Genomic DNA, 13,244 nt, shown 5'->3' on the forward strand with positions numbered 1-13,244 from the left:
CGCTGTCGGCACTACTTGTGTGCAGGCTTGGCTGAACTTCCAGACCCAAATGATTTTTGAATCTACCTTAGTTGTCTAAAGGTTGCTTAAACTTCTTCCTCACTCAACCAAAGTTTGCTGTTGCTACGCGGTACCAGACCAAAATATTGTATTCTAAAAATACCCGATCCTTGTTTGCAGTTAATATTCAAGGATATCACAGTGGGTTATTACCACATTTCTATACTATAAATAGTATTGCCAATAGTCGTTTTGTTTAACAATTGCTGTAACTTGTATGGTTCCAAGTACCGTTTCAAAACTTATTTATTGCTGCATACGTCTGATGCAGTTTCCCTGTCTCTCTCTCTCTCTCTCTCTCTCTCTCTCTCTCTCTCTGTTTTGTCCACCCTACAAGAGAATTGCGTATGTAGCTAACGCACGCTAAAGGCAAGAACACCTACCTTCCGCCAGGTCGTGAGGATCTTCTGGGTTTGGCAAAGAAATCGCCAAGCACTCTGGTAGAATTTTAATTAAGCCTGAGCACGTTGGACTAGCATGGTAAGTGATCTTGCGCGAGGAGCAAAAAGCAGCTCAAGTCAGGTCAAAACACGAATATCTTCACCACTGCTACACCAGTCGTTCAGTTAAATGTAATTGTATTCACAGCTAACAGACCTGGCGACAATAAGGCATAACATGAGAACGTACAAACTCAAATTAGGCTAGTGGAAGGTCAAACTACCTTGTCTGATATCAACAATTTGCTCCACGAGCAAAGCAAAAAGATGCTACAACCACAGCTTTGATTCGATACATTCTTTTACACACAATTGATCGTATCCTACATTGGCTCGACGACAGGAGGCTCGGTTTCCACAAAATTTGAACGACACGACGCCAGGTCCGGTTAGAGATAACGACTCAGTGCTAACGTGTGTGCTTCGCGCACTTGGCGCAAAAGAGAATGTTGCAAAAATGTCATTTGGAGCATCCAGTTGTACGGTACAGTAGTCTTCCGTAGCCAGATCCCTTCCCGCCCTCACACTTCCAGCGAGAAGGGGTAAAGGTCTTACTGTTCGAAGTCGTTGGACAGAAACGTACACCATGCATACATTTAGAGGTGAATGAGTGAAAAACGTTGCAGGATACCCCAAACATACTAAATATACTTTTAGGACTCATTTTCATGTGGATACTTAGTACAGGGCGGATACAGCGACGAGCTTGCTCACAAAGCGGTCGCATGCACGCATATCTGCGTGGTATATATATATATATATATATATATATATATATATATATATATATAGCCGCATATAATGAACTCATTCTTAAACATTAAATTTTATTGTCTAGAAATCTGACTCTGTTATAGCGACAATATCACTATAGTATCCAACAATAAAGTTGAACTTGAACTGCTAAACAGAAATTTCAACAACTAACAAAACAACAGAAATTTGATTCAACATGATAATCGACGTCCTCTAGACACACGTTTGTTCTTCATTTCTTGAAGGTCGTCGATGAACATGCGTTGGTGTTCGCTTGAGCATCTGCGGCAACCACTTGAACTCCTTGTGAGAACTCGGCGAACGAGGAGTAAGCCAAAAATGGAAGAATTTTGTTCAAGTCGCTGACGTGATTAAGATTTCTCAAGTTTTGGAACGATATTCCGGTGCCGAGGCTGAATGCAAAGACGTCAACTTGATCGCTACCCGGTCGCTCGTGCAAGCTCCTTGCCACGTCTTTGGGGTCTTGTCCGCCGTTGTGGTTACCGTCTGTCAGTACCATGAGTTTTTTCTTACTGTGTCGTCTCATACCATGACTGGCGCTGAAAATGTTGTCACGGACGTGCTCGAGAGCCGAACGTGTTGCGGTGCCGCCGCTTGTGTAGTGTGTTGTCAGGATGCTGTCGATTATGTCTTGGCGACTGTCGTGGTTTGCTGCCGAGTAGGCCAAGTCGAACACGGTGACGGGAGAAGATGCGAACGTCACCACGGCCACTCTGATCTGTGGAGAACCACATTTGAAGTCATTGCAAGTGTTTTCGATCAACGTGGCTACGTCCTCGACGGATTTGTAGAAGTTTGAGCTGCCAACGCTGCCAGAGGCATCGATAAGAATGGCGAGGTCGATGGCGTCGTTGTAGTAGCATTCTTGTCGTTTTGCTCTTACGGGGAGTGCCGTCGTCGGCTCTACCGTCGCAGCAGCAGCCGATGGTTGTACAACTAGAGGGGGTGGCGGTGGCCCAAAGCTTCCAAATATGCGAGTTAGAGCAGCAGCCTTTTCTTTTGTAGTAGGTGGACCTGCAATGTCGAATAAATTGTATGCAACTATGTTATTTTGAAATCTCTAGAGATAGTTTAATACTCACATCGGTATTCTTCTTCTGTTTGGACGATTACTTTTGAACGACATTCAGACAGAATAGTCGAAAGATTCGTTGTTCTTTCGTACGTCTGCAGTCTTACGCCGGGACAAGCGCTAGCGGCGGTGCTATTGAGCGAGTTGTCGACTTCTGTACCATTGTATGTCCAATCTCCGAACTTGACTTGTGTCGGACACGTGACACCAAACAGACTCTTGCACACAAGTTGTAAAACCGGTGGCGGGTTTTCGCAGAGAGGTTTCAAAAAGTCTTCGTCTACATTGATCGGTACAGCATAACTCGGATTTGTCTGCAGAACGAAGAAGACAGAAACGAGAGAGACGATTTGTACACGTAGAGTCATCATCTTCACAAAGGGCAGTTGACTCGAGCTGATCAAACCGTCGACAAGTAATGACTTTTCGTGCTGCTGTGTTATCTCTATATAGTGAAGGCTCGTGAGTGAGATCATCACAACGACATGAAAGTTCAAATTCGTCGTTGCACACAAAACCACGCAAATTAAATATTCGATCTCGTCATCGCATGCAAAACCAGTACACTTTACCATGCAGAGTCTGAGACCATCATCCTACGATGTCTGCGTCAAACCCCAAAGTTCCTTTTATCACCTGCTAGTCTTGCAGGTCAGGATTACCCATATCTCTAGATATTCCTATCGATAATTGGCTTTCTATGTCGTTGTTAATTCGTAAATTGTAAAGAAATTCGTTTACCGTGTATTTTAGCTATAGAAGTCGTGTGTAGTCTACAGTGGAGAAAGATGCACGTGTGAGATTTGGTGACCGCATGTCTACGGTCTAGATATTGCGGGTGCAGACGGAACGCCCTGCCAATGACCTCACAGTTAGAGTTGTGGAGCAGTACAGTAGTAGCTCGATTGTCTCTGCTACACATCGTGACGTCAGCAATTTTTCACTTCCACTTTCTCTAGAAGCACAAGGATACGTTCTCTAGCTTTGAATGGCCGTGGGTCGCTGATTCACAACCATGTCAGCTCCTCCCCCTCCATCAGCTAATTTCTCGTGCGTAATAATTTTTTATTGTGATTAAAGGTCAGGCTGCGGTCGGTGAAAGCGGTTGTCGCAGTCTACGCATCTGTACACGCAATGGGTGACTTTTTAAAATTAATATTATTACGAGGTGCCTCCTCTGCAAACTGAAATACGCGAATCTGGAGTTCATATCAGTTGTTGTTTGTGTCTTCAGTTCTCTAGTTTATATGACATTAGCTCTCTCTCTCTAGGCAGCATCCTGTCGCGATCAAGCATTTAATTGTAGAAGTATACAGCGACTGAGAAATTGCAGCAAGGAGTTCTGGACACCTTTGTAGGCATATATGTATACAGTACGTACTGTCAGATCAGGCTCGTATCCAACAGTGTGTAGTAGACATGTAGGCTTCCACTGATTGGGGGTGGGGGAGGGGACAAATCTAACAAACATTTATTAAATCTATGCCCTATGATTATGCTCTGTGGATGACCATCCAAGATGACGTCGCAGATAGCGTCGAGAATTTGTGGGGAACTTCCCCCCGCGGGATACATACGTGGATTGCGCACAAACTCTGGCCTAGACAGGTAAATTGATTTTTTGCAAACTGAGCTGTCTAACATTCAGCATATACGTATACATGATACAGCTTTTGCTAATCAATTAGTTTTAGTAATACCTGCATGCGTATATACAGCTGGTTGCTAGACACCAAGGTGTAGCAGCTAGCTAGATATGGTCAGCACTATTTTTCTGTGTGTCTTACTGCACGGACACGTTACAGACCACTATACTATCACGTCGACAGTGGGAATCGTCCACCAATAATGTGCTAATTAAAGATCACGTCACAGAGGGCATTATGGCGTTTTATGATCAGGTTGGTCTTTTGACTACAGCCAAGTAGGCGGTCTCCGTACTCATCCAGCACCATACCACAGGTACAAAGACTGGACTGTGGTGGAGGAGAAAAGATGGGAAGGCCGAGACGGATCCGCACTGCAACAACAAACTTTCTGCTGGGCATGGCAAGGCCGAGATTAGGGTTAGGCAAATGCCCGCAACCACGCACCAGCATATTGAGCCGAAATTGTATTCAAGCGTGCTCGATCATGTAAATTGGGCTTCTTCTTTTAGTCTGGATCACAGAATATTGTCCAACGAAACTTGTTGGTTGTCTTTGCTCGAGTTCACTGAGTATTCAGATAGCAATTTTCTGAAATGATCTTTTGCAAAGCATTCTCCTGGAACAACAAGAATCGATATATATATATATATATATATATATATATATTTATATATATAAATATTTTTTATATTTTTATAGGTCCCACAAGGGACTAGCCGTATCATCTAAACTACATTTAGCTAATATCATTTTAGCACTGCTAAACCACAGTCTAGTATAGAGACTTGCTGATGGAAATGACAAACAGATTGACTAATTGAAACACTACGTTTAAATGAAGCTCTACATGCTATGATCTTGAGCAGTTGAAGGCTAGAAGCTACACACACACACACACACACACACACACACACACACACACACACACACACACACACACACACACACACACACAGACAGACACACACACATCATTTAACCCTAGGCGATTTAAGTCGTCTAGGTGACCGCGTTAATTGCTGCATCTTTTATATTATAGATGAGATCCTGTTACAGATACGGCTTTGTGCTAACGTGTTGCTTGGCGCACTTGACGCAAAAGAATGTTGGAAAGATGTCGTTCGGAGCACCTAGTGGTAGAGAGGGAAGCACCCAGTGGTACAGAGGCACGGATGATGCTCCATAGTACAGTAGTCTTCCGTAGCCAGATCCTTCCCCACCCTCACTCTTCCAGCGAAAAAAGCAAAGATTCTACTGTTGAGACTAGATATGCTCATCCATGCATCTGTACTTCAGCACTTGCCAGAAGCTTTAGTGGCTCCAGCTATGCACGAGATTGCTCACAAAATGGTTGCATGCACGCATTTTTGCATGCGTCGTATGTATAGTCACTCAAAATTGAACACATGCATGTGTAAAACATTTATTGACTTTGTTATAGCAACAATACCTATAGTATCCAACAATAAGTTAAACTTGACCTCATAAACAAAAAATTCAACAACTAACAAAACAACACAAATTTGGTTCAACATGATAATCGACGTCCTCTGGACACACGTTTGTTCTTCATTTCTTGAAGGACGTCGATGTGCATTTGTTGGCATTCTCTTGAGCATCTAGAACAACCCAATGAACTGCGAGTGAGAACTCGGTGTAACTCAACAATGGAAGCATTTGGAAACAAAGTCTCTGAAGTGATTGAGCTGTTGCCCGGTTTCGAACGATGTCGTGCGACCGATGCCGAGGGCAAAGACGTCAACTTGATCGAAACCCTTTCGCTCGTGCAATTCTTTTGCCACGTCTTTGGGGTCTTCTCCAATGTTGTAGTTACCGTCTGTCAGTACCATGAGTTTTTTCGTACTGAATCGTCTCATATCATGGCTGGCGCTGAAAATGTTGTCACGGACGTGCTCGAGAGCCGAACGTATTGCGGTGTCCCCGTTTGTGTAGTGTGTTGTCAGGATGCTGTCGATTATGTCTTGGCGACTGTGGTGGTTTGCTGCCGAGTAGGTCAAGTCGAACACGGAGACGGGAGAAGATGCAAACGTCACCACGGCCACTCTGATCTGTGGAGCACCACATGTGAAGTCATTGCAAATGTTTTCGGTCAACGTGGCTACGTCCCGGACGGATTGGTAGAACACTGTGCTGCCAACGCTGTCAGAGGCATCGATAAGAATGGCGAGGTCGGTGCCGCTGGGGTTATTGTAACAGTCTTGATCTTGTCGTTTTGCTCTTGCGGAGAGTGCTGTCGTTAGCTCTACTGTCGCAGCAGCTGATGGTTCAACTGGAGGGGATGACGGTGGCTCAAAACTTCCAAATATGCGAGTTAGAGTAGCAGCCTTTTCTTTTGTAGTAGGTGAACCTGCAATATTGAATAAATTGTATGCAACTGTTATGTTGCAGTCTCTAGAGATACTTTAAGTAATACTCACATCGGTATTCTTCTTCTCTTTGGACGATTACTTTTGAACGACATTCAGACAGAATAGTTAAAAGATTCGTTTCTCTTTCGTACTTCAACAGTTTTACGCCGGGACAAGTGCTAGCAGCGGTGCTATTGACCGAGCTATCGACTTCCATACCATTGTATGCCCAATCTCCGAACTTGACTTGTGTCGGACACGTGACACCAAACAGACTCTTGCACACAAGTTATAAAACCGGTGGCGGGTTCTCGCAGAGAGGTTTCAAACTGTCTTTGTCAAAATTGATCGGTACAGCATAACTCGGATTTGTCTGCAGAATGAGGAAGACAGAAACGAGAGAGAGGATTTGTACACATAGGGTCATTATCTTCACAAAGGGCAGTTGCCTTGAGCTAATCAAACCGTCGGCAAGTAATGACTTTTCGAGCTGCTGTGTTATCTTTATATAGTGAAGGCTCATCTGTGAGATCATCACAACGACAAGAAAGTTCAAACTCATCATTGCACACAAAACCACGCAAAATTAAATATTCAATCTCGTCATCGCATGCAGAGTCAGAGACCATCATCCTACGATGTTTGCGTCAAACCCCAAAGTTCCTTCTAGTTATCACCTGCTAGTCTTGCAGGTCAGGATTTGCTCACATCTCTAGATATTCCTATCGATAATTGGCTTTCTAGGTCATTGTTAATTTGTAAATTGTAAAGAAATTCGTTTACCGTGTATTTTAGCTCAAGAACTCGTGTGTAGTCTACAGTGCAGGAAGACGCACGTTTGAGATTTGGTGACTGCATGTCTACGGTCTAGGTATTGCGGGCGCAGACGGAACGCCCTGCCAATGACCTCACAGTTAGAGTTGTGGAGCAGTACAGTAGCTCGATTGTCTCTGCGACACATCTTGACGTCAGCAATTTTTCACTTCCACTTTCTCTAGAAGCACACGGATACGTTCTCTAGCCTTGAATGACCGTGGGTCGCTGATTCACAGCCACGTCATCTCCTCCCCCTCCATCAGCTGATTTCTCGTACGTAATAATTTTTATTGTGATTAAAGGTCAGGCTGCGGTCGGTGGAAGCGGTTGTCGCAGTCTACGCGTCTGTACACGCAATGCGTGGCTTTTTAAAATTAATATTATTACGAGGTGCCTCCTCTGCAAACTGAAATGCGCGAATCTGGAGTTCATATCAGTTGTTGTTTGTGTCTTCAGTTCTCTAGTTCATATGACATTAGCTCTCTCTCTCTCTAGGCAGCATCCTGTCGCGATCAATCATCTAATTGTGAAAGTATACAGCGACTGAAAAATTGCAGCAAGGAGTCCTGGATACCTCTGTAGGTATATATGTACAAGTCCAAAAACATTTTGAGAAAATGAAGGGTATGTAGGGATGGGTATGTACTTACGTCATTTATGCCCATCTCGTACATCACATTCACAACTGCTGCAAGCGATATAGGTAAAAAGATTGTGATGTAGGAGATGGGCCTAGATGACATAAGTACATACCCATCCCTACATACCCATCATTTTCTCAAATGTTTTTGGACTTGTTTCATATATTTTTAGCTATGTTAAAAGTATATTACGCGAGCACACGTGTGTGTGTGTGTGTGTGTGTGTGTGTGTGTGTGTGTGTGTGTGTGTGTGTGTGTGTGTGTGTGTGTGTGTGTGTGTGTGTGTGTGTGTGTGTGTGTGTGTGTGTGTATGTATGCCCCGAAGATGGAAATGACAGTTTTAGTAAACCGAGTGTAACATTTTGAACATGTGAGAATACTTTCATGCTCAAAACCCCAGGAGTAGACCACGTGGAGGTTGCACTCTCTGTCCGGGCCCCCCCTCCCACCCTAGGCCACGAATTCCAGGCTGTAATTAGACGATGCACATTCCAGTTTAGCTACGGTATCTCTTTTCAAGTGACCTTATTATGATGTAGGAGATGGGCCTAGATGACATAAGTACATACCCATCCCTACATACCCATCGTTTCTCAAAATGTTTTTAGACTTGTGTAGTTTGAAATGGAAATGACAGTCCTAGTAAACGTGTGCAGCTCGGCCGGGATTTCAATCTTTGATTGCATCTCTAGACAACCCCACGTTACGCTCAGCATACACGGAAGTACGTAGCAGCTGACGGATGTACAACAACTCCCATTACCTAGGGTTCCACGGAAGAGATACACGCTTACATGCACAGAGAGTCAGACAGGACGCCGCGCCGTTGAACATAGTGGTACTGTACATGTTCAACTACACGCAACTGTAAGCAGCATGTAGCAGCAGGTGAAGTAGCAGCTAGGCTTCCAAACGGTAGTCACATGTACACACGTGACCGGAACAACATGGCGTTGTGGGAAGCAGTACTTGGAACTGCATGGCAGCAGTTGACTGATACAAGGTGACTTTGCACATTTCTAGCTGTTGGGTCAGTGCAATTCTTCGGACAAGAGCGAATCGTTAGGTGTAACTCTCGTCGTTGTAGCTGCTTCGAGTGAGGCGCTAGCCTGGCTGACAAAAGTGAAGTGTGAAATGTGAAATGTCAAAATGTGAATGTGAAATGTGAAAGATTAAATCGGGTTTTTTTACTTGCCGATAGCTGGCTTCTGAGGCGTTTAGTGTCAGCGGTGATAGTCTGGCTACCATTAGGAACGTTTGAAGTTGAGCGCTACGTGGGTCCAAGATCTCTGTAAGGAGTTCTGAGAGATCCGGTTCGGATGCGTTTGGATACTTTTGTATGAGCCGCCATTTTAGATTCTTCGCATCCCTACACATGGGAAGTGTTACCGCACTCCCTGATACAGTACGTACTGTAAGATCAGGCGCGTAGCCAACAGGGTGTACTACTAGTAGATATGTAGGCTTCCAATGATTGGGGGGGGGGGGGGGGAACTAACAAACATTTTACTAAATCTATGCCCTATGATTATGCTCTGTGGATGACCATCCAAGATGACGTCGCAGATAGCGTCGAGAATTTGTGGGGAACTCCTCCCGCGGGATACATACTTGGATTGCGCACAAACTCTGGCCTAGACAGGTAAATTGATTTTTTGCAAACTGAGCTCTCTGACATTCAGCATATACGTATACATGATACAGCTTTTGCTAATCAATTAGTTTTAGTAATACCTGCATGCGTATATACAGCTAGTTGCTAGACTCCAAGGAGTTCCAGCTAGCTAGATATGGTCAGTACTATTTTTCTGTATGTCTTACTGCACGGACACGTTGCAGACCACCATACTATCACGTCGACAGTGGGAATCGTCCACCAATAACGTGTTAAAGATCACGTCACAGAGGACATTATGGCGTTTTATGATCAGGTTGGTCTGTTGACTACAGCCAAGTAGGTGGTCTCCGTACTCATCCAGCACCATACCACAAGTACAAAGACTAGACTGTGGTGGAGGAGAAAAGATGGGAAGGCCGAGACGGATCCGCACTGCAACAACAAACTTTCTGCTGGGCATGGCAAGGCCGAGATTAGGGTTAGGCAAATGCCCGCAACCACGCACCAGCATATTGAGCCGAAATTGTATTCAAGCGTGCTCGATCATGTAAATTGGGCTTCTTCTTTTAGTCTGGATCACAGAATATTGTCCAACGAAACTTGTTGGTTGTCTTTGCTTGAGTTGACTGAGTATTCAGGTAGCAATTTTCTGAAATGATCTTTTGCAGAGCATTCTCCTGGAACAACAAGAATCGGTATATATATATTTTTATATAAATATTTTTAAAATATTTTTATAGGTCCCACAAAGGACTAGCCGTATCATCTAAACTACATCTAGCTAATATCATTTTAGCATTGCTACACTACAGTCTAGTAGAGAGTTGCTGATGGAAATGACAAACAGATTGGCTAATTGAAACATTTTGTTTAAATGAAGCTCTACGTGCTATGATCTTGAGCAGTTGAAGGCTAGAAGCTACACACACGCACACACACACACACACACACACACACACACACACACACACCATTTAACCCTAGGCGATTTAAGTCGTCTAGGTGACCACGTTTATTGCTGCATTATTTATATTATACATGAGATCCTGTTACAGATACGGCTTTGTGCTAACGTGTTGCTTGGCGCACTTGACGCAAAAGAATGTTGGAAAGATGTCGTTCGGAGCACCTAGTGGTAGAGAGGGAAGCATCCGGTGGTACAGAGGCACGGATGATGCTCCATAGTACAGTAGCCTTCCGCAGCCAGATCCTTCCCCACCCTCACTCTTCCAGCGAAAAAAGCAAAGGTTCTACTGTTGAGACTAGATATGCTCATCCATGCATATGTACTTCAGCACTTGCCAGAAGCTTTAGTGGCTCCAGCCATGCACGAGATTGCTCACAAAATGGTTGCATGCACGCATTTTTGCATGCGTCGTATGTATAGTCACTCAAAATTGAACGCATGCATGCGTAAAACATTTATTGACTTTGTTATAGCAACAATACCACTATAGTATACAACAATAGACTTGAACTTGAACTGATAAACAAAAAATTCAACAACTAGCAAAACAACACAAATTTGGTTCAACATGATAATCGACGTCCTCTAGACACACGTTTGTTCTTCATTTCTTGAAGGACGTCGATGTGCATTTGTTGGCATTCTCTTGAGCATCTAGAGTAACCCAATGAACTGCGAGTGAGAACTGGCTGTACGAGGTGTAAGTCAACAATGGAAGTATTTTGGAATCAAAGCCTCTGAAGTGATTGAGCTTTTGCACGTTTTCGAACGATATTGCTTGGTCGTCACCGATGCCGAGGGCAAAGACGTCAACTTGATCGAAAAACTTTCGCTCGTGCAGGCTCCTTGCCACGTCTTTGGGGTCTCCTCCACTGTTGTAGTTACCGTCTGTCAGTACCATGAGTTTTTTCGTACTGAATCGTCTCATACCATGGCTGGCGCTGAAAATGTTGTCACGGACGTGCTCGAGAGCCGAACGTGTTGCGGTGCCACCGTCTGTGTAGTGTGTAGTCAGGATGCTGTCGATTATGTCTTGGCGACTGTGGTGGTTTGCTGCCGAGTAGGCGAAGTCGAACACGGTGACGGGAGAAGATGCGAACGTCACCACAGCCACTCTGATCTGTGGAGCACCACATGTGAAGTCATTGCAAGTGTTTTCGATCAACGTGGCTACGTCCTTGACGGATTGGTAGAACACTGTGCTGCCAACGCTGCCAGAGGCATCGATAAGAATGGCGAGGTCGGTGCCGCGGGGTTCGTTGTAGCAGTCTTGAGCTTGTCGTTTTGCTTTTGCGGGGAGTGCTGTCGTTAGCTCTACTGTCGCAGCAGCTGATGGTTCAACTGGAGGAGGTGGCGGTGGCGGTGGCCCAAAACTTCCAAATATGCGAGTTAGAGCAGCAGCCTTTTCTTTTGTAGTAGGTGGACCTGCAATGTTGGATAAATTGTATGCAACTATGTTATTTTGAAATCTCTAGAGATAGTTTAATACTCACATCGGTATTCTTCTTCTCTTTGGACGATTACTTTTGAATGACATTCAGACAGAACAGTTGAGAGATTCGTTTCTCTTTCGTACTTCAGCAAGTTTACACCGGGACAAGTGCTAGCGGCGGTGCTATTGAGCGAGCTATCGACTTCCATACCATTGTATGCCCAATCTCCCAACTTGACTTGTGTCGGACACGTGACACCAAACAGACTCTTGCACACAAGTTGTAAAACCGGTGGCGGGTTCTCGCAGAGAGGTTTCAAACGGTCTTTGTCAAAATTGATCGGTACAGCATAACTCGGATTTGTCTGCAGAATGAGGAAGACAGAAACGAGAGAGAGGATTTGTACACGTAGAGTCATCATCTTCACAAAGGGCAGTTGCTTTGAGCTAATCAAACCGTCGACGAGTAATGACTTTTCGAGCTGCTGTGTTATCTTTATATAGTGAAGGCTCGTCAGTGAGATCATCACAACGACAAGAAAGTTCAAACTCGTCATTGCACACAAAACCACACAAATTAAATATTCGATCTCGTCATCGCATTCAAACCAGCACACTGTACCATGCAGAGTCTGAGATCATCATCCTACGATGTCTGCGTCAAACCCCAAAGTTCCTTTTATCACCTGCTAGTCTGGCAGGTTAGGATTTGCCCATATCTCTAGACATTCCTATCGATAATTGGCTTTCTAGGTCATTGTTAATTTGTAAATTGTAAAGAAATTCGTTTACCGTGTATTTTAGCTATAGAAGTCGTGTGTAGTCCAGGCCCGTAGGAAGCAAATAAAAAGTGGTACGGCCTAACGCACGGTAAAGGGCGTGGCTTTTAAATTTAGTGCGCGTTAAAGTGCGGCCATGGGCGCAGAGAAGGGTCTGGCTAGGCGAGGCTACAAAAAGTGGTGCGGCCATGGCCGCACCAGCTCCTACGGCCCTGTTAAGTCTACAGTGGAGAAAGATGCACGTGTGAGATTTGGTGACTGCATGTCTACGGTCTAGCTATTGCGGGTGCAGACGGAACGCTCTGCCAATGACCTCACAGTTAGAGTTGTGGAGCAGTACAGTAGCTCGATTGTCTCTGCGACACATCTTGACGTCAGCAATTTTTCACGTCCACTTTCTCTAGAAGGACAAGGATACGTTCTCTAGCTTTGAATGGCCGTGAGTCGCTGATTCACAGCCACGTCATCTCCTCCCCCTCCATCAGCTAATTTCTCGTACGTAATAATTTTTCTATTGTGATTAAAAGTCAGGCTGCGGTCGATCGAAGCGGTTGTCGCAGTCTACGCATCTGTACACGCAATGCGTGACTTTTTAAAATTAATATTATTACGAGGTGTCTCCTC

The 13,244-nt window shown here is 44.5% G+C and overlaps 2 protein-coding genes across 2 annotated transcripts; both read right to left on the minus strand.

Moving 5' to 3' along the window:
* Positions 1-5,412: 5,412 nt before the first annotated feature.
* On the minus strand, positions 5,413-6,826 carry LOC134185013 (integrin alpha-E-like). The gene is made up of 2 exons (XM_062652795.1): positions 6,437-6,826; positions 5,413-6,366 (listed from the first exon to the last, which is right to left on the minus strand). The coding sequence occupies exons 1-2, from the start codon at positions 6,582-6,584 to the stop codon at positions 5,660-5,662; spliced, it is 855 nt and encodes a 284-aa protein (XP_062508779.1). The 5' UTR covers positions 6,585-6,826; the 3' UTR covers positions 5,413-5,659.
* Positions 6,827-10,834: 4,008 nt separating this feature from the next.
* LOC134184996 (complement C2-like) lies at positions 10,835-12,294 on the minus strand. Its single transcript, XM_062652776.1, has 2 exons — positions 11,903-12,294; positions 10,835-11,834 (listed from the first exon to the last, which is right to left on the minus strand). The coding sequence occupies exons 1-2, from the start codon at positions 12,261-12,263 to the stop codon at positions 11,014-11,016; spliced, it is 1,182 nt and encodes a 393-aa protein (XP_062508760.1). The 5' UTR covers positions 12,264-12,294; the 3' UTR covers positions 10,835-11,013.
* Positions 12,295-13,244: the final 950 nt, after the last annotated feature.

The sequence above is a fragment of the Corticium candelabrum genome, chromosome 9, assembly GCF_963422355.1.
Source record: "Corticium candelabrum chromosome 9, ooCorCand1.1, whole genome shotgun sequence".
Classification (NCBI taxonomy): Eukaryota; Metazoa; Porifera; class Homoscleromorpha; order Homosclerophorida; family Plakinidae; genus Corticium; species Corticium candelabrum.

Coding starts and splice junctions, on each gene's coding strand:
- LOC134185013 (XM_062652795.1), bottom strand. CDS start 6,584: ATGGAAGTCGATAGCTCGGTCAATAGCACCGCTGCTAGCACTTGTCCC. Junction 6,367..6,436: donor AAGAGAAGAAGAATACCGAT/GTGAGTATTACT, acceptor TCAATATTGCAG/GTTCACCTACTACAAAAGAA.
- LOC134184996 (XM_062652776.1), bottom strand. CDS start 12,263: ATGATGACTCTACGTGTACAAATCCTCTCTCTCGTTTCTGTCTTCCTC. Junction 11,835..11,902: donor AAGAGAAGAAGAATACCGAT/GTGAGTATTAAA, acceptor CCAACATTGCAG/GTCCACCTACTACAAAAGAA.